General features: G+C 34.9%; 1 protein-coding gene across 10 annotated transcripts in view; it reads right to left on the bottom strand.

The window, feature by feature from the left end:
• Positions 1 to 21,795, bottom strand: part of HERC1 (HECT and RLD domain containing E3 ubiquitin protein ligase family member 1) — a 186,294-nt gene that overhangs the window by 117,344 nt on the left and 47,155 nt on the right. For all 10 annotated transcript variants that reach the window (XM_042941773.1, XM_042941772.1, XM_042941782.1 and 7 more), the window contains 10 exons: positions 19,740 to 19,835; positions 12,628 to 12,822; positions 11,521 to 11,832; positions 9,251 to 9,347; positions 8,512 to 8,655; positions 7,161 to 7,288; positions 4,575 to 4,719; positions 4,301 to 4,472; positions 2,981 to 3,115; positions 2,450 to 2,615 (listed from right to left, as the gene is read on the bottom strand). In XM_042941773.1, the coding sequence (XP_042797707.1) occupies positions 2,450 to 2,615; positions 2,981 to 3,115; positions 4,301 to 4,472; positions 4,575 to 4,719; positions 7,161 to 7,288; positions 8,512 to 8,655; positions 9,251 to 9,347; positions 11,521 to 11,832; positions 12,628 to 12,822; positions 19,740 to 19,835 (1,590 nt within the window). The remainder of the gene's footprint in view (positions 1 to 2,449; positions 2,616 to 2,980; positions 3,116 to 4,300; positions 4,473 to 4,574; positions 4,720 to 7,160; positions 7,289 to 8,511; positions 8,656 to 9,250; positions 9,348 to 11,520; positions 11,833 to 12,627; positions 12,823 to 19,739; positions 19,836 to 21,795) is intronic.

Raw genomic sequence — 21,795 nt, 5'->3', positions numbered from 1 at the left:
TTAAGTTACTAGAAGTTTCAGAGATAAGGAACAGAAACAGGCCCGTACACATTCTGAGAGAATTCATCTCCTAAGGACTCTCCTAACAGAGTAGATATCAAGGACATTCAAGGAATAAATAAACAATTCTAAAGATAATTTTTTAACGTTCACTTTCCTTATTTTATTCCAGTGATTTTTGACCTTTTAAAAATACTACACTACCTCATTTCTGATAAATATTAAAAACTCAAAGTTCCCATTCACCACCAGGTTAGTATTTCTTCTACCTGCATGCCAGGGATATGTCTCTCAAGTTGAAAAATCGGTTATCTTTTTTGCTTTTTTTTTTTAAATTGACATCTAATTCACATGTCATAAAATTCACCTTTTTTCAGTATAAAATTCAGTGGTTTTTAGTATATTCACAGAGTTGTACAACCATCACCCCTCTTCTAATTTTAGGACATTTTCATCACCCCCAAAAGAAATTCTGTGTCTGTTAGCAGTCACTCCCCATCTCTCCCTCCCCCAAACCCCTAACAACCAACTGATTTACTTTCTTTCTCTACGGATTTGGCTACTCTGTACATTTCATATTTATGGAATCATGTAATATTTGGCCTTTTGTGACTGGCTTCTTTCACTTAGCACAATGTTCACAAAGTTCAGTCATGTTGTAGCATGTATCAGTACCTCTTTCTTTTTTATGGCTGAATAATATTATCCTCCATGGACATACCACATTTAGCTCATCCATTCATGAGTTGACAGACATTTGTTTATTCCCACTTTTTGGTTATTATGAGTAATATTGCTATGAACATTCCTGTAAAAGATTTGAGTGAAAATTCTTTTGGGTATAGACCTAGATGTGGAAATGCTACATTATATGGTAATTTAATGTTTATTTAAGGAACTATCTTCCGAAAGCAGCTGTCCCAATTTACATTTCCACCAGCAACTAAGAGAGTTTCAATTTCTCCACATCCTCACCAATACTTACTTGCTATTGTCAGTCTTTCTGATTGTAGCCACTGAGTGGGTTTGAAGCAGTATTTCATTGTGATTTTGATTTGCATTCCCCTAATCACTAACACTGGTGAGCATTTTTTTTTCATGTGCTTATTGGCTATATGCATATTTTCTCTGAAAGTGTGTCTACTCAAGATTCTTTGCTCATTTTTAAAGTTGGGTTACTAAAAAAATTTTTTTTAAAAAGTTGTGTTATTCATCCTTTTTATTGTTGAGTTGTAAGGATCCTTTATATGTTCTGGAAACTAGAGTATTATCAGACATATGATTTACAAATATTTCCTCCCATTCTATGAGTTGTATGTCTGTTTTCTTGATAATATTCCTTTGAGGCATAAATGTTTTTCATTTTGATGAAGTCCAACTTCTCTCTCTCTTTTTTTTTTTTTTTTTTTTGGTTGCTTGTACTTTCAGTGTCATATCTAGGAAACTATTGGCTAATCCAAGGTCATAAAGATGATGGATGAGTTGATAAGCAAAATATGATATTTACGTACAAAAGATTATTAAGCCTTAGAAAGGAAGGAAATTCTGACACAGGCTACAACATGGATGAACTCTGAGGACATTACACTAAGTGAAATAAGCAGTCACAAAAAGACAAAGAGTAAATGATTCCACTTACATGATATATTTAGAGTGTCAAAAATCAAAGAGAAAGAAAGTAGAATGGTGGTTGCCAGAAGCTGGAGAGAGGGTGGAATGAAGATTTATTGTTTGGTGGGTGTAGAATTTCAATTTTATAAGATGAAAAGAATTACAAAAATGAATGATGATGATGGTTGTATATTACGAATGTATTTAACACCACTGAACTATATACTGAAAAATGGCTTATGAGCACTAGGGTGGCTAAGTAGGTTAAGCATCTGACTCTTGATTGGGCTCAGGTCATGTTTCTCAGGGTCATGGGATCAAGCTCCACATTGGACTCTGAGCTGAGCGGAGAACCTACTTAGGATTCAATCTCTCTCACTCTCCCTTTCTCCCCCTCCCCTACCTCCGCCCCTTTCCCCCACTCACATGCTCCTTCTCTCTCAAATAAAAAAATAAATGGTTAAGATAGTAAAGTTTAAGTTGTATGTATTCTACCATAATAAAAAAATAAAACTGGGTCCTTGCCCTCAGAAATTCATCCTCTGATAGAAAAGGAGCTGTATGTGAACAGACAATTCCAAAACATTGTGATGCAATGAAAACATATACAGGAGAAACCTAACCTGGCAGGAGAGCAGGGAATGAAAGGTTTCCCAAAGATAACATCTGACTTTTGTCTAAAGGATGAGTTAACCAAAAACATTTACTCCCACCAAGAAAATAGGAGTAAGGGAAAGAACATCCAATTGAATTTTTCCAATATATGACTGAATTTATGAGCAACAAGTTCAGGGAAAGATGTGTCTGGAGAGACAGATTCCAAGTCCTATATGCTTACCTCTTGAATTTCATCTGGGACAGTTGAATCCATCAGTCTGAAGAGCAAATTTCGAAGTGGACCTGCCTGTCTCCCAAGAATGCTGGTAGCCACCCCTCCCGCAAGCGCAAGAGCAAGGTGATTTGAAAGCAGCTTCAGGCACAGCTTGAGGAAACTGTGGTGTTCCCTGAAACCAAACAAACTACTATGAACTTCTGATCTACAAAAGAACATGTTCTACCCAGTTTGGGTAACATTTTTTTTCTCTTTAAAAATTTTGTCAAATTATGAGCAATAGTGATTTTTAAAACGTGATTCGTGCAATTATGGGTAATTTTTCTTTAAGGTTATTATCAGTAAGTACCTGAAGGTTAGCTCTTTTTTAGATTTTAAAGGAGTTTAATATAAATGAGGGCAGAATAGGACAAAAAGAACAGTAAGTCAAAACTCAAAATGAGTAATAGGTGTAGGCGTGCGCATGCGCATGGGCAAACACACACACACACACACACACACACACACACACCCCTTATATACACATATATAACATACCTTGATGAAGGGAAAGGGAGTGGGGGAATCTCACTGTTTATTTTATCACAGTATCTCTCAAGAAAAGAACGCAGGTGTGAGAAGGTACTCTCTTCAAGATCTACACAATAAGGTCGGTGCCACGCAACAACTTGTCTAGAAGGAAGAAGAAAATCATGTAACAGACTTGACAGGGGAATTTTCACACATGATCAAAAACAAAATTTAAACCATTACTAAAGCTGAAAGATTTCAATAAGATATACAGAAGATCTTCTTGATTATGAAAGTTAAAACCCTTCATTTTAGCAACCAAGGAAAACCAAGCACTTGCCATCCCTAGAGTTCTTCAAGAAGAAAACATATAACCACAAACTGCTTTGGAAGGTTGGATATTCACTCACTTAAAGGCAGAGGGCTGAGTCACATAACCTACTATAGGCTTCTAGTTCTAAGGGTCTATACAATGTATATTTCATATTAAGAAAAACAGCCTGACTCTATATAATGATAAACTGAAATCTATTAAAACAACAACACCTAATGACTCTTGTGAACATTGTCAGGATCTTGAGAACCAATTATCTACATATGAAGTGGAAAGTTGCAAATTTAATGTTAATAGAAAATTATTTATAATCAATTTATTATATCTTTAGCTTTTGTTTTGGAAGGTAAATATCTATAAATGTTTTTAATTGGTTAGAATGTCCTAATAAACCCATCTGAATCAAAGGTCTAGAATGAAAATATAATACATGTCAAGTTTAAATTAGCCCACATGCATAAGAAAATATGTATCTCAAACAACCCTAAAATTCCTTAAAATTCACACTAATACTGTCTAAAACTCACCTACCTGATTATCTAATAAGATACTGTTACCACTTCAGGAAAAAGCTAAATTCCTACAAAAGTAACTTCTTTTATTTAGAAGTACAGCCAATTTCTTTTCAAAAACCAACCACATAAAGGCCACTGAGGCTGATCAACTGTTGAATAAAGCCTAGTTCTAATTTAAATTATTTTAATGTAACTTCCTCTTAATACGCATTTAATTTTTAAAATCCTTATCTAGAGACAGAGAAGGAATTCAAAATGTTTAGAAGACACTTAAATTAAGAAAATATCTTAAATACAGGGTATAAACTTCTTGCTTACATATCTAACCTCAACATTCAAATCAAAAGAACTCTAGATGTCATTGCTTTGATAGTAAAAATACCAATACTAGAAATGTTCAGAAGGTCATTTTTATGAACAGAGTATAATTATTTTTGCTTTTATTGGTGTTTCTGTCGTTATTAGAACACAAGCATTTTTAAACGTGGGCATTCTTACCTATCCCTAGGAAGAGCAGTCCATGCCAGACTATGTGATGTTCCAGCAGAAATCTGCTGAATAGCTATGCCATCTAAGCCACTCACTTTCTTTGGTTTAGTAATAGGACCTGTGGAATTTCCTTGGCCACACTGCCCCATCGAATTATTGCCCCAGGCATAAACTTCATTATCTAAAAACAAAATGGAGAACACAAGAAAAGCCAAATTTAAATGTAATACATTTATAGAAGGTAATAGTTAATACTATTTCTTTTAAAAACAAGTAACATTACCGTGAGAAAGAGCCAAACAATGACTGTCTCCAATAGAAATATCAACTATTCTTGTGGCAGCCAGTTCTTCAATAAGCTTGGGTCTCAAAGCAGTAGCTTCTGAAGAACCACAACCCAGACAAGCTCCACAGCCCCAAGCATAGACCTGAAACAAACAGAACAGCACTACATGTTACATCCTGTGTTACTAGGTCAAAGACTTACACTGTTTAAAAATAAATATCATCTATTAAACAAGAGTGTGGTTTGATACTAAATAATAACTTTCTGTTGTTAAAAATAATATTTACTGACTTGTTAAGGATTTTCAGTTACTTGTTGTGCTGTTTTTAAGTGTTTACTATATACGCAGACAAGCAGCCAAACTGAAAAGAAAAATAACTGGTCACAGAAAAAATGGAAGGATCTTAGAAGAATCTTAGCTTAGAAGTACTGTTGCTATCTTAACTTCTTCATGTTTCTCACTCTGCAGGTCTCAACAAATATTTCTTGGTTGACTAGACCAAGGTATAAACATATAAAATGAATGATATAAATCACAAGACTGATGTTTATAATTTAGTTAAAAACCACCACACCTCATTGTTACAAGAATTTTAATGATCACTTACAAAGATGGCCACATGAAGCAGGAGTCCACACAGTTCTCTTTGAACATCTGCATTTTTTTTTTTTTTTGGCTAATTACTACAACAACAACTGACTGATTTAAGAAGCTTGGGGGAAAGGTGAGGTGACAAGGAAGATAAAAGGGTGAATGACTGCCAGTTTGGCAACCCCAAATCAAAACAATTAGCAAACTAAATGACCTTCTTTTCCCTTCGGTGGGTTGTGGTAATGTCATAGAGACTTTAACCCTTACGCCACCAGGTTTGGGACTTTTTTTGTCTTGCAATTCTTTTAGTAAAGACTACTGAGAGATTAAACCTCTTAAACAAAAAATGAGCAGCAAATACTTGTACCAGTTGCTAGAAAACTACTTAAGACAAAGATAGAAAGAACAAAATTCCTGTACAATTAAAGGTATATCTTCGGAGGGGTTAAGAACTAAACACAAGTAAGATGAAAAAATATGTAGTCAAAGTCATTCTAAATCTCCTAAATCACTCAAGTACAATACAGTACTGTCAATAAGACACATATAGCTAGAGTTTGCTCTTGCCAAGTTACTTTGGCTGAACACCAGATAAAGAAACACTTGGCCTGTATTTAGGGACTCTGTTGTCTAAAAAATACATACTGTATTTTTCAACATAAGAATCACACTTAATACGATGGGAAGTCAGCAGTGAAGTGGCCTAAGAGGACTGAGGGAAAAGCAGATATCACCTTATGCTTAGCAACTGTAACAGTAAACAGAAGTATCCTTGCCATTTAAAAGTATTTCTCTCTTATTTTATTTTTTCCTAAGTATATATATTTGATTTCACATAACTTCGTGTATTCATGATACAACTATTCTATCTCACAACTAACTTACAAGTTCCTTTGGATTTCAAGGTAGTAAAATGTATTATCAACTAATAGCTGAATAGTACTTGATAATTTATACAAACTTTCAATAAACATAATTACCTTATCTGATCATTTGTAAGCAAAATGGAAATCATTAATCGTTTCATACAAAAGAACCACATGATGATCCAGGGAGGTCTGTGATTTGACTATGGCTATACATCAAACAAGTGAGCATCTGCTGTCTTCAATTCACAGATTCTTACCACAAAACCCGTAGTGACAAAGATGTGCAAGAGAAATTTCAGATTTTAAGGCAGCATCCAGCATTGTAACAAATGACTAATGTAATGAAATACAGGGTAATGAATAGTTCAATTTTTTAGGACACAGGCATTCTAGACCCTCAAAAAATAATTAAACTATATGCTAATTTCAACTTTGCTATTCATCTGTCTTGTGAATTAGTCACAAAACATTTTTATACCACTACCTGGCACATAATGGATTCTGACATGAGAGAAAATGAGTGGTCAGCTCACTTTTTCACTGTCACTGCTGATGGATAAGAAGGAAATTATCATCAATCTATCACCATACCTGGACCCTCTCTAACACCAACAAAAACAGAAATCAAAATATGCATACAGAAGTTCAAAAGTTTATATAAAGGTATTCTAAAGCTCTGACCACCTTAAGCCTGACACACCCTTTCTTACAAATACCTATCCCCTCAGATTATTTTCCACTTGGAAATTTCTCCTTGCCCTCTCTATTTGATCACCTTCTTGCCTTCTTAGTTCCTATCACTGGTTCCAACAAGATCTATTTGCACTTTCTCCCATTAACCATAATTTTTAGGAAAACATTTAAGGGGTGCTGAGTGCTAAAAAGGTTTTATACAAAGAACAGGAGGCTGAGGGCAGGTTTATCTGGATCATACAGGACAGGTGAGAAAATCTGATTCCTTTGCAAATATTCCACCTCTTCAAACAGGAGAAAATATTTCATTTCAGTAGACTGCCTTTAAAATATATTTTTTAACTTTAAAGTTTAATTATGATTATTACTTTTTAGTTACTTACTCCTCTGAAATAATTTAAGCTTTTTATGCTCATCCCTTAGTCCTACCTGCCCTGTTGATGTTAAAGCAAGTGAAGACTGGCTCCCAGCACAAACTTTGCGAATGAACATTCCTTGTAAAGCTTCAACAACTTTAGGCTTATACACTCTGTTAGTATCGCCATGGCCGAGTTTGCCTATTTAAAAAAAACACACACACACATTCAAATTAAAAAATTTACTTGTTTTAAAGAACCTCTATTCTTTACCTAAGTATTTATTTTGGCAAATATTGCTCATCTTTCCATCATGTACCTGACAGATGTGCAAAACTCTTAAGTTTCTGACAGCAGAATATGTGAACAAATGAATGTTTTTGTTACAAGATAGAAACCAACAACCAACAGGCTTCTGAATCTTAATTTCAAGTAATTAAAACAACTTTGAGAGACATGGAAAACTGTTTTTCTTTCTCCACTATGATGGTCATATTTCTAACTTCAAATTTGCCGATGTAATAAATACATTCTACACAAGATTGTGTATGTATCTATTATTAATTTTTGAACAGATCCAATAATTACTGAAATATAAGACTTGGCAAATCACTAAAGAAGAAAAACAAATGGCCAACAACAAATTCAACCTAAGAATCAAGGAAATACTAATTAAATGATACCATTTTCACTACTGAAATTATTTTTTTAAATAATCTTAATGCCCCATGGTTTGTTGTTGAAAGATATGGGGAAATAAGCAATCTCACACTGCTGGTAGTTGTGAAAAAGTAGACAAAGATTTAGTTATTGTTGTGTAGTTTTGATCCAGGAAAATATTTGGAAACCACCCAGATACTCAACAATAATAAACTGATTTTTTTTTTTAAGTTGTGTTACAATCACATAAAAGAATACATTGAGCTATTTTGGGGCACCTGGGTGGCTTAGTCGGTTAAGCATCTGACTTCAGCTCAGGTCATGATCTCACGGTTTGTGAATTCAAGCCCTGCATCAGACTCTCTGCTGACAGCTTCAGATTCTGTGTCCCTCTCTCTGCCCCTCCTCCGCTTACACCCTGTCTCTCTCTCAAAAATAAATAAACATTTTTAAAAAATACTGTTAGATAAAAACCAACAGGTTATAAAATAGCTAAGGTATATATGAGTCTGCTTTGGTTTTCAAAAAAGACATCCATATGGAAATATATGTACATATTTAAATATATATCATTTAGAGGTCCATCTATGAAAGTTTTAACAACAGCTATAGCAACATTTCTTGAAACAGTTCATTTAAATTTAAATTTCTGCTCACCTTAATATTGAGTTTTTCTACAATAGGCATGTACAACAGAAAAGTAAATTTTTTTGAAATCTCAAGAAAACAAGCCCAAAGTTATCAATAAATAAATTTTTACATACCATTGTCTCCTCCTCCAAAAGACCATACAGTTCTCCCATCTTTAGACAAAGCAATTGTATGTGAACTGCCACAAGAAACCTCTCCTACGTTGCTAATGTCTTTCACTAATGTTGGAATGTTACGGCTATTACTGTCACCATGACCTTGGATAAAACATATACAACAAAGAAATAATGTTGTTAACTCTTTTTCTTTAGGCCATTACTTCACAGGTAGAATAAACATTTTAAGTTAATGACAGAAATGAGGTATTTTCAAAGTAAAATTAAATAAGAAAGAATCATTTCTAGTATCTTCTCATCTCATCTTCTAGGCTGCTCTCACACTGAGAGACCCAGTCCCTTCAGTGAATAATTAGAATATGCTATATGTGCTCCTCTCCCAACACTTGTCTAACGTTATCTAGGATCATGCTCATGTCAACTAGTTTTCACTACTAACTAGATTACACACTTCAGGATCATGATGGTATCTTTCTTACCCCTGAAAGTGTCTTACCCCTTAATCCTTCAGTGTCTGCTCATTATAGGTACGCAGTAAATGCCTGGTGGATTTAATTACAGCTTAAATGTCAGCACTAGAATCCAGGTATTCACTATATAAAAACTATCTTCCTCTGAGCTAAAACTAACAAAATAAATAACAATTTTTTTGCCTATTAAATCTAGTCTCACTACTTCTTAGGAACCATCATTTCTATTTTTCTGTGAGAGTAACTGCAATTTAAAAAAATCTTACCTAATCTTCCAAAGTCTCCTTCACCCCATGTGTATAATTCACCATCCTCTGTGACAGCAGCACTATGTCTGTATCCAGCAGACACACAAACAACTACCTACACAGCACACAAAGCACGCCAAGATGAAGAACATGAATATGCTAAAATATATAGTTCATATTTGATCTTATGCACAGAGACTTCAGAGATACTGATATTCACAACTTATCCAGAAGTTGCCATGTACAGCTGTAGAGGCTGTGCTCAGGACAAAAGTACCTGGGGTCAAGAAAGTGGTGAAATATAGCCTCTGCTCTGTTTCCCAGCCCATGAAACGTGGCTTCCACTCAGAGAAGGTAACTTTCCTTAATTCATGCAAAGGCACTGTAAAGGCTAGCAGGAGCCCTGAATATATTAATCTAATCACTTGCAAGGATATGGTATCACACCAACCAAGTTTTTACTCAAAGAGTTGGCTGGGGCTGAATGCTCATGTACAATGAAAAAATTTTAAATATAATGTTAACATAAAACCTCCAATCCTGGCTAATCAAGAAAAATTCATTACATAATAGGGATAACTCAAAAACACAGTGACTATTACCAATGCAGAAAGATCTAAGCAGTATATAAGCTTACATTAATTAAACTCCTAACACTATCTCTTTACCCTCAATTAGCTATATAGTTGATGAGTAGAATCAGGGGAATAAGATTATAAGCAACATAATTGGGGGATCACTATCATACCTTTTAACACTAATCAAATAGTAATTTAACAGAAAAAATATACTAATTATTCTGCATCTTTTCAATATTCAAAAATTTGAACTCACTTTAGAAAATTTAAAGTTTAGATTCAATTAAAAATACTGAGCACCTAATATATTCTAGACAATATGCTAAAACTTTTGAAATTTTTATCTGTAAAAGTAATTTACTTTTTGGAACATTTTTCCTTTATGATGTCCATACTAAGTTATATTTAATTGGCAATGTTTCCACTGCAAAATGGGACATTAAAAGGAATAGAAGTAAAAAAATTTTTACAGCATTAGAATTAAGGAAGAAAGAAGGTGCTGGAAAGACCAGAAAAACGCAACTTCAAGTAGTATTTGTCTGAAAATCTTAGAGCTCCACATTCAATATCTTATCAAGTATCCCATTATGTTGTCAAGTAGAACATTCCAAGGCTCATTGCTTTGGGGCTGATGTCTAAGTTAAAATACTGAAAGTTCTAATAAAGTAAAATTCATTTGATAGCCAACCTTGTCAGACAATCTCCTATGAAGTAAAAGTGCCCACTTGTAATTCTGGTATAAAATAAAAATTGAAACTTTAAAAGGATTTTATATAAAAAAAACTTTTGTGGAAAGAATGCAATCTTAAAATGGAGGAATCCATATAATTGCATATAAGTTTAGGAAAATACCTTTAAGGAATACCTTGAAGGAAAATACCTTTAAGGAAAGGTAAAACAGAAATAAGAAGACGAGGTCTAGGGGTGCCTGGGCGGCTCAGTCAGTTAAACATCTGACCTCGGCTCAGGTCATGACCTCACAGTCTGTGCTGATAGCACAGATTCTTTGTCTCCCCTCTCTCTACCCCTCTCCCACTAGCTTGCTCCCACGCTATCTCAAAAGTAAGTAAACATTAAAAAAAGAAAAAAAAAAAAAAAAAAAAAAAAGAAGAGGAGATCGAAGTTCAGTTTGTAATGGTGCTAATTATTCGTGTGTGACCTTAGGCAAGTTAGTTAACCACTCTAAAAGCCTCATTTAGGTTTCTATTAAAACGCCACCTCCTTTAACCTTACGACCTCATTATCTAATATCACACCTCACCCAAGTTAGTATCTACTACATTACTCATTTTTTTCCCTACTATTATTTGAAATTATTTTATGTGCTTACTTATTTTTTATCTCTATCCACAGATTAAAGCTCCATGAGAGCAAGGATCTTGTCTGTTTTGTTCACTGCTGTTATGTCAACTACCTAAAACACTGCCTGGCTCTTGGAAGGTACTAAACAAATATTTGCTGAATGGAGGATTCTCAGTTTCCTCATGTGAAATGAGAATAATAACTACCTTAACAAAGTTGTTGTGAGAATTAAAATTAAATACTGCATGTGAAAGTGTTTTGTAAACCATAAAGCAAACATACAAAAGATAAGCCAAAGGATTTGCGGGTAGAGTGCCACTTCGGAAAGAATACATCAAAATCTGAAAGATACCATCCTTATAGCACAGTGCATCTAATTATTTTTAAATACAAAAAGAAAGCACATACCTTTCCCTGCAGAGGGCCCTGAATAAGCTTGGGATATTTCTGTGTTGAACTATTTCCATGTCCCAGTTTCCCATAATCACCATCTCCCCAACTGAAGACTTCTCCTTCTGTTGTAAAAGCTAAAGTGTGACCATCAGATCCTTTAGAAGATGAAACCTTTTTAATGGACCTGTGAGGTTCAAATGTTAACTTCTTTAAAGTGGACTGATTATTAGAATCTCCAAGGCCCAGTCTTCCATAGCTGCCTTTACCACAAGCTCTGACAGAGCCATCCGTAGAAATAACAAAAGTGCAGTATTGCCCAGCTTCAATCTATAAGCAAACAAAGAGAATAATAAATTAAAATGTGAGAATCAAAGTATAATATTTGACGTTAGTTTTACCAAAGAAGTTCAAAGGAAGTCTTTAAAATCAGAACTTGACATGAATCTCCAGAGAGATTAAACAGAAAATTAAGAAAACTATTAATGGCCTTTTTATGTTGACTTTATTGTTGAGCTCAAATTAATGTATATGTTATCTTTTCAGGGTATCTACCCAGTCATGGTTCACTAAAACAACACAGTAAAATGTTTTAGCCTCATCTTATAAAGGCTGGGTAAAGGGCAAGAAATAAAATTATCCTATAAATCCCTTAGAGTCCATTATGGTGAAAGACCATACACAGTATTTTACACTCATTCAAAAAAAAAAACACATAAATTTTAATGAAAATAATAATAAAATGGAAGGTTCTAGCTTAGCTTAAAGGTAGCTACAAATGAAAAAAAGTGATAATAAGAAAATAAAATGCTGATTTGGCAAAGGGAAAATTCCAGTTTTTATTTAGTCCTATTTATTATTTGCATTGAATATAATGGTAAGTCTGTTGTCATTCATAATTCTTTTTAAAAATCCAGCTCCCAATTTAATTTTTTGAAACTTAGAAACAAAGTTAGGGAAATGGACTAAAAGTTTTTTTCTAGTAAAATGAAAAAAGTGATGCAATACAGTGTAGAAATGATATAGATAAGAAACAAGAATCTTCATCCACTTAAAAAAAGCCCTGGACACTATTTAAAGAGAACCCTGTCATCTACCAATCTGTAAAGTATGCAGAGAACTCACAGTTTGAGCATCAGAGAAACTGGGAGCCAGTTTGGGCTGTAATATTTTCTCCTGTGTGCCTTCCACCAACTGATGGCTGCTATTGCTCCCCCAAACATAGACCTCACAGGTTTCTGAGACAATGGGAGTGTCACCAGTCTGAATGCTATCTGGGCTAGCACACGTTCTTGAGTAATCAGAAGCCATTCTGCAAACCTATTAAAATTAAAAACATGCAATAAATAGGCAAGATATTTTTAATGGAAACATTTTTATAACTGTCACCTAAAATTACTGTTTACTTTCTTCTAAAACTCTCAACTGCTCAAATAACTTAAGAACACATCCAATTTTAAATACAGATGGCTAGACTACTCACTCCTGGAAAAGATACTAATAAAGGTGGCAAAAGTGGAGGAAGAGACACACAATCAAGACTTTTTTAGCTAAAAATTATATTATTGTACACACATTACAGAAAATCAAAGCTTAAAAAACAAAGAAGTGGCTGGCTCAGTTGGTAGAGCATGCAACTCTTGATCTCAGGGTTGTGAGTTCAAACCCCATGTTGAACACAGAGCTTACTTAAGAAAGAAAGAAAGAAAGAAAGAAAGAAAGAAAGAAAGAAAGAAAGAAAGAAAGAAAGAAAGAAAACACAATTGATAATCTTATCACCTTAAAACAATGAATGCTATCTATTTTAGGTATGTTTTCCCAGATTTTTGCATATACGTGTTCTTTAACATTTTTATCACAGTGCATATATAAAAGTAATGATACAAAAGTCATGCAAAATTTTCCATGTCTACCTAATCTTCATGATTGAACTGATAATTTCCCACCTAACATAAAAACACAATTTACTTAACCCTTTCTTTAAAAAAATTTTTTTTAACGTTTATTTATTTTTGAGACAGAGAGAGACAGAGCATGAACGGGGAGGGTCAGAGAGAGAGGGAGACACAGAATCTGAAACAGGCTCCAGGCTCTGAGCAGTCAGCACAGAGTCCAACGCGGGGCTCGAACACACGGACCGTGAGATCATGACCTGAGCCGAATTCGAACGTGTAACCTATTGAGCCACCCAGGCGCCCCTTAACCCTTTCTTTTAAACAGGACATTTAGATTCTTTTTGTTATATAGAACATTTTAGGGAATGTAGTTTTTACTACATTTTTTTTATTACTTCTTAAATAGAGAACCTCAGAAATGGGGCTACTATATCCCAAACGGATAACAACCTTACAAATCTTGAAATATACTAGGTAACAAATTGCTTTCCAAAATGGTGCTACTCTATTATTTTATCACCAGCAATATATTCTATGTATAATAAAAATCATCGCTTATTTACAATCTGTGTTGAATACAATGGTAAAGTCTGCTGTCATTCATAATGCTTTTTAAAAATCTAGACTTCTTCACCTGCCGCCCCCCACAACCCACCAAAAGGATTGGACCCAGTGTGGCCATTTCAGTTGCCCTAACCACGGAATACATCTTTATGACAGTACCAGTCTCACTGAATCGATACCAATATATGTATGATTCTAATTTTTTGGCAAACTTAAGTGGGATAAAGAAGGATGCCTTATTTTAACTACACATTTCATTATTATCAATAGAACTAAAGTTTTTTTCATCTATTTGTTTACCACTAACTTCTGCCCATTTATTTGTTAGAGCTTAACGGACTTTTAATCGGCTTATATGAATTCTATACAATAAAAATACTAACTCTGGGGGCAGCTGGCTAGCTCAGTCTTTAGAGCATGCGACTCTGGATCTCGGGGTCATGAGTTAGAAACTCACATCGGGCAAAGAAATTACTTTTAAAAGGTATATTAATTCTGACTGTAGCTGTTGCCAATTGTTCTGTCTAGTAGTTTTTTGCTCTAACAAAATAAGAGAAGGAAAACCTTCAAAAGTCAATCTTCAGAAGCCCATTAAATGGAAGGGGATAGAATAATTTTAGTCAGAATCATTAAATAGTATCCAAAACAAGAGAATGATATGTGCGTTAAATAAACATTTTCCAATGAACAAAAGGACAGTTTTGAGGACATACAAAATATGGGTAAGTGAAGGCTGCCAGTCCCTAATAAAAATCTGAAATTTTGCTGGAGACAAATGGAGAATGGTGGGGTCAAGAGTGTTAGAATTTTTTTTTTAAGTTTATTTATTTAATTTTTTTTTGGGGGGGGGGGGGAGAAAGCACAAGTGAGGGAGGGGCAGGGAGAGAGGGAGAGAGAAAATCCCAAGCAGGCTCTACACTGTCAGTGAATCTGTGAGATCATGACCTGAGCTGAAATCAAGAGTCAGATGCTTAACTGACTAAGCCACCCAGGCACCCCATGTGTTAGAATTTTTAATATAAAAATCTATTGCTATTAATAGGTTTTATAAAAAAGTCACAGCTCTCCTCCCCCCACAACCCCCAAAAAGAGCGAGATAGAAAAAAATTTACTTATAGGGCTTAGAAATGTGTGTTTAAAAACAACTGAGGGGTGGCTGGGTGGCTCAGTCATTTAAGTGTCCAACTTTGGGTCAGGCCATGATCTCGCGGTCCGTGGGTTCGAGCCCCACATCAGGCTCTGTGCTCCCTCTCTCTCAGCCCCTCCCCCACTTATGCTGTCTCTCTCTCTCTCAAAAATAAACATTAAAAAAAAAAAAAAAAAAAAAAAACAGAGACAGGGGCGGGATAGGAACCTAGGAAGATGACAGCAGCAGCAACACAGTTTTCTAAACTCCCTGAACAGAACAGCTACAAGGCCAAACTTCAAGTTCACACTTAACATTCACAATAAAACTAGGTGATAAGGGTACCTCCAGTAACTCCTTTCAAAAATATAAGCAGATGCAGACAAACCACCACCCAGCACAAAAACTACATGGTAATGACATTTGCGCAAGAGGAAGCGATAAAGTATCCGACAGACCTCAGAACAGGAAAAACCTCAAACAACCAATTAGGTACTCAATGGACAGAACAGTAAGCCAATCTAAGAACAGCAGTTGCAAGTAGGAAGGGTTTTACCTGGTCTCACAGCAGGTAAATACAAAGAGTCCATGAGAAGTTTGAAAGAAGCTACAGTAATCTACTTCTTGTGAACTCTTCAAGTTGACAAGCAAGAATTCCCTGCCAGGACACAGTCACCACACTAAAGAGAAACTACTGGGAGAGGAATATAAATTGAGCAGGATAGGGACAATAAGGAGGAAAGACAGAGAATGTCAAAATAAAAGTGGTGGAGGGGACCATGCTGCGAAACCATCTTGTTTTGTTTTGTTTTTTTTACAAAAAAATAATAGGAGTCTTTGGTGTTTGAAAAGCTATCCTGAATCCCATCTCCATTTTAAAAGTTCAGAAAACCAAACTGTCCACAAAAATCAGCAACAAAAATATCCAGGTCAAATTCCACATGAAGTTATTACTAGAAAAAAAAAGGGAAAAGAGGCAGAATAACATTCCTACAATAAAAGCATGCCAGAAGGGAACTTTTGACAAAACAGATCAAACTGTAACCTATTTCGAAACAAGCTAAAGGGATTAAGAAAATGAAACAAGACATGAAAGAAAAACAAAAATCTGAAATAGAAACACTCAAAAGTGAGATGACAGAACTCAAGAAAAAATCAGAAATAAAAGAAAAAAAAATTTCAGAAATGAAGACTAAACTAGAAGGAATCCAAGTGTAAATATATACAGTCGACAATACCTTAAGAGCAACAAACAATAAAAAAGGAAAAAATGTTTAGAAATAAGTAAATGAAAAAGATATAAAAAGTATTCAAGAAAAAGTGACAAATACTAAAGTTAGGCAAAGATCCAACATACAGATAATGGTGGTCCTTAAAGAAGAAAACCAAATTAAAAAAAATTTTTAAATACTAAAAACCAGAATTTAGGGAAATTTTTCTGAAATAAAAAAGATTTTAAACAACATACTGAAATTCTCATATCTCTGATAATATCAATCCAGAATGTATGACATCTACATGTATTCAAGTGAAATACTGATCTTTAAAGATCACCTAACTCATGGGAAAGAAAATCAGATTATCTTCAGACTTTGACAGCAAAGGTTCATGCCAGAAGAAAACAGATGAACATAACTGAGGTGCAGAAGAAAAGAAAATGTGAGCCAAAGATTTTATATTCTCAAAACTGACTTTGAAGTACAAAGTGGACAGCAATTATTAACACATAAGAAGACAATATTGTTCTAATGGACTTTACTGAGGAATGTACTAGAGAATGAGATTCAGATAACCCAAAAGAAGAAAAAGACATTAACAGAGAAGCTGACTGTGAGCATCAAATATATAGTTACTTATAAAACTAAAACTAAAACTAAATGAGGGTTAAAAGGAAGAGAAGATGATGCTCTATGTACATTTAATGTTAACTTAAAAAAAAAAAACAGAACATATATAAAAATGTAATGTTTTCAGAGGATCTCTTTTGCATTGTTGGTGGGAATGCAAGCTGGTGCAGCCACTCTGGAAAACAGTATGGAGGTTCCTCAAAAAACTAAAAATAGAACTACCCTACGACCCAGCAATTGCACTACTAGGCATTTATCCAAGGGATACAGGTGTGCTGTTTTAAAGGGACACATGCACCCCCATGTTTATAGCAGCACTATCGACAATAGTCAAAGTATGGAAAGAGCCCAAATGTCCATCGATGGATGAATGGATAAAGAAGATGTGGTGTATGTATATATATATATATATATATATATATATATATATATACACACACACACACTCTCACACACACACACACACACACACACACACACAATGGAGTATTACTCAGCAATCAAAAAGAATGAAATCTTGCCATTTGCAACTACATGGATGGAACTAGAGAGTATTATGCTAAGCGAAATTAGTCAAAGAAAGACAAATATCATATGACTTCACTCATATGAGGACTTTAAGAGACAAAACAGATGAACATAAGGGAAGGGAAACAAAAATAATACAAAAACAGGGAGGGAGACAAAACATAAGAGACTCATAAATATGGAGACCAAACAGGATTACTGGAGGAGATGTGGGAGGGGGGATGGGCTAAATGGGTAAGGGGCACTAAGGAATCTACTCCTGAAATCACTGTTGCACTATATGCTAACTAATTTGGATGTAAATTTTAAAAAGAAAATTAAAATTAAAATTAAAAAAATGTAATGTTTTCAGTAGTCATATGGTGGTAGTATTTGTCTTATTTTAGGACGGCTGTTTGTGACTGTGTGCAATAAGTGATTAAAACAAGTAAGTAATTTTGGGGTATTCTAATTCTACCAACCCTATACCCTTGAGAATGAGTATTCTTAGTTTAGAAGAAAGGAGATATAAATGTAATATAGAAAAGATTAAGTAAAAATTCTTTGGCTCTGAATTTGAAAGTATCAGCATCAAATCATGAGGTATATTAGCTTTAAATACACACACTCTAGCTCTGTCCACTATAAAACCCTAGAAACAAAATACTCAGTAGTGATGAACATTTTTAACACTCTGATTGTGGTTCTGAAATACTATTTTCCACTAAAAGAAACTAGGGCTTTTTGAAGAAATAGCTATCTGATTCTAGATCTGGGGCAAGAAATGTACAAGATGAATCTAGAGTAATTTAATGTGTCAGACAGCAAGAAAGCTATCAAAGATTATTAGGTCTATGTCAAAAGAATTTAGGAACCACACTGAAGAGACTACTACCCCAAAAGACTATTGGCCCACTACTATGGGTTCATAATAGTATTTTTCAAAAGAAATCAACTGGTCAAGTTTGGAGGATAACAGACTAATTCAATAAACTGAACACTAGTAAATAAAAATCAGTGTCAAAATTTTAAAAAATTGGATAAACAGAATCAAGCATTTCTTCTGCCTTTCTTAAATGAACTGAAGCAGAGTAACCAAATAATTGATAAGGGAATCACCTTTATAAAAACATTCCAAAGAATAAATGGAAGAGGAATGATACAGTTAAAATATCACCGTTTTGCACTCAACCACCAATGAATTAATAAATGTAGCCATATAAATGTAGCATCAACAGTTGCTAATACCACAAAAAGAGAGACAATTAGAAGGAAGCTGATGGACGATCACAACGCCATATAGTCTTGCCAAAGGGATCAAACCTAAGATCAAACCTTGCCAAAAGGATCAATCCTCAGGTCAAGCCTCTGGATCCACCTGGCAATTTGCAGGAAATAAATAGAACATGGTGAACCACATTATGAGCAATCAATCAGCAAAAAGCCCAGGTTCCTGAGCAAAAACATTGAAGGAAAAGAAATAAATGGAGGGGACCCCATAGATTGATTTAAAAGACATCGTGTGTGTGTGTGTGTGTGTGTGTGTGTGTGTGTGTGTGTGTGTGTTTAGAGAGGGGGGGAGGGGGAGAGGGAGAGGGAGGAAGGAACAAAGGGAAGGAGAAGAAGAATCGTAAGCAACCTCCACACACAGAGCAGAGCCTGATCTCATGACACAGTGAGATCACGACCTAAGCCGAAATCAACAGTCAGACGTTTAACCAAATGAGCCACCCAGGCACCCCAAAGACCTCTTTGTTTTTTTTTAAATAGGCAAGACAGTGTCTTTAATAGGCAAGACAGTGTCTACAGTGTCTAGAGATACACACCTGGGTGACACAACAACAAAGAAATGCCAAGGAAGTGATTACTCTGAAAGTCAGCTTAGTGGTTACATAGGAGAGGAGGACAGGGGTTATGACCAAAACATGAAAGGGCCATTCTGAGTGGCTGGTAGTTTTACTTCTTTACCTGGGTAAGATGAGAAGAAAATTTATTTTATAATAATTCATTAAGCCTGACATTTGTTTATATGTGTTTCTGTATCTATTTAATAATAAATGTTTTAAAGTTACCTGCACATGACACAAAGTTCAAAACGAATAAAAGGGTATATATAAATTGAAAAGTATGTCTCCTTCCCAGAGGCCAGACACCCTAGCTCTACTTTCTAGAGGCAACTACTGATGCTTTCTTTTGCATCCTTTCCAAAGATTGAATAATTATTTTTAAGGGATAAACACATGCTACAGCATTTTAAGACAAAGTAGTTTTAATGTAAATGATATGATTATTACATACCTCTTCAAAGAGACATAAAGCTGCCTCATAGAGTGAGCACAAGCCATCAGATGTTCTGGTTGGTTCCCTCCACTGACTTCGATCAGCAGATGAACCCTACAGTTTCAGGAGACATATGTGTTAAAATCACTTAAATATTCCACAAAAATATCTGAGGAATTGTTTATATGATTATGCATATTAAGATCAAATCCTAACACTAGGTCATGAAACCAACTTTTATATAGAAGTGTTATAAAAGAAAGAGCTATAGAGTGAAACACTAAATTAAGTGCCAATTCCTCAATGATTACCCTATTCAATAATCATAGGGCTTGACCCAGAAAATAGTCAAGGAGGCAGAATTTTACTAATCACATATTCTTTGAGTGGCCAATATCCAGTAAATGAGGCCCCAGGAAATATTCTACTCTCCTGGGGCTGCCTTGCCCACCTGTCTCCAAGGATACAGCAAGTAGAACATAGCGAGCTTGAGTGATGACCTTGACCAGAGCAGCAGAAAGTCTGTTCCTCCCTTCTTAGTTTCAGCAAAACTAAAGTCTCACAAATCAGTTCATCAGTCTCACAAATCAGTGCTGACTACACTAGCAACAAAGCATCTTTCTCCTATCACAGCTGAGGAATCGTAGACCTCTCTGGGACTCTACAGAAGGGCCCAATGGCTGTGACAAGAAATCATTCCATCATTAAAAAACGACAAACCAGAAAGTGAACTTGATCTCACTGCTCCCTCAAATTCTCAAATGCTTAAATCTTTAGACCACAAATGTCAAGTTCTTTCTCTGGTTTAACAATTCTTTAATCATGAAATTTTCATAAGTAGCTTTACTTCAAAGGATTCTGTAGTGTAAAAATATTTATATAATATTTATATTCTAGATGATAAACTGGCAGATATATGATAGGGAAGTATATCTTTTATTATGGAAGGGAGGCTGGCCCTATGAGATCCCATTTATCAATATCAATTTTATTAATTCAAACTATTTTAATCAACATGATTCCTAAGTAATTAAACAAATGAATATGTTGGCTATTTAAGTTATGGCTAGTTTATTAGGTACTAACCTGCTGCCACCAAATCAATTTTTATCTATTTAAGATGGTGCTTCTCAAATTTTAATATGGACATGAATTATCTGGAGATTGTGTTAAAGCACAGATTCCAATTCAGTAACTATAGATAGGGTCTAAGGTTCTGCATTTCTAACAAGCACCCGGGTTATGCCAATGCTGCTACCTGAGGCTTACTCTTTGAGTAGTAAAGCTAAAGAGAGCCAGCCACTTGTAGGTCTGGAATCATACCAGAAAGTGAGTGTTCAAAATTAACTAGCACCTAGATATACAAGGTGTTGCGATCTCAGCAAATACTTTGGGGCACAGATTCAATGAATTCCATCATTAGCTGTGCAGAACTTCTGAGGAAAACACAAGTGTAATCTATGGTTCCACTATTTAAAGGCCATCTCAAGTGATCATCAAATCAAAAGCAGATGAAGAAGTAGACTGCTGCACCTTCCTAGGAGCTAGTACCAGAGCCATCATAATCCTCTTTTTTATGCCTTTCTACAATATGGAGGAAAATGTTGAAAACCACATGAAGTTTTCAGTAACAGATCTGGGTTTAAATCCAGGCTCCATCACCTATTGGATGTGTTAATGAAGGATAAGTTTCCCTATCCTTAGACAAGAATAATGCAGATATTATTTAGGTTTGTTGGGAAGATTAAATAGAGTTATGTATAAAACATGCTTAGCACAGCTCCTAGTATATAATAACAACCCAAAACTGGTAGCAGTAATTAATTTGCATCATGTACACTGAGAAAGAAAATACAAGAAATCTTTAATAAATTCTTTCTAAATTTGAAAATACCAAACCAACAAAACATCCTTCAAATACTGTCACTGATTTCTGTCCTTCCCAATACAGTCAATACAGTACTCTCCCCTCTCCCCAATCCACAGTTTCACTTTCTGCAGTTTCAGTTACCCAAGGTCAATAGCAGTCCAGAAGCAGATGCTCCTCTTTCTGACATAGTCAGAAGGTCAACAG

The sequence above is a fragment of the Panthera leo genome, chromosome B3 (assembly GCF_018350215.1).
Source record: "Panthera leo isolate Ple1 chromosome B3, P.leo_Ple1_pat1.1, whole genome shotgun sequence".
Classification (NCBI taxonomy): domain Eukaryota; kingdom Metazoa; phylum Chordata; class Mammalia; order Carnivora; family Felidae; genus Panthera; species Panthera leo.
This window is presented reverse-complemented; position numbering and strand designations above follow the sequence as displayed.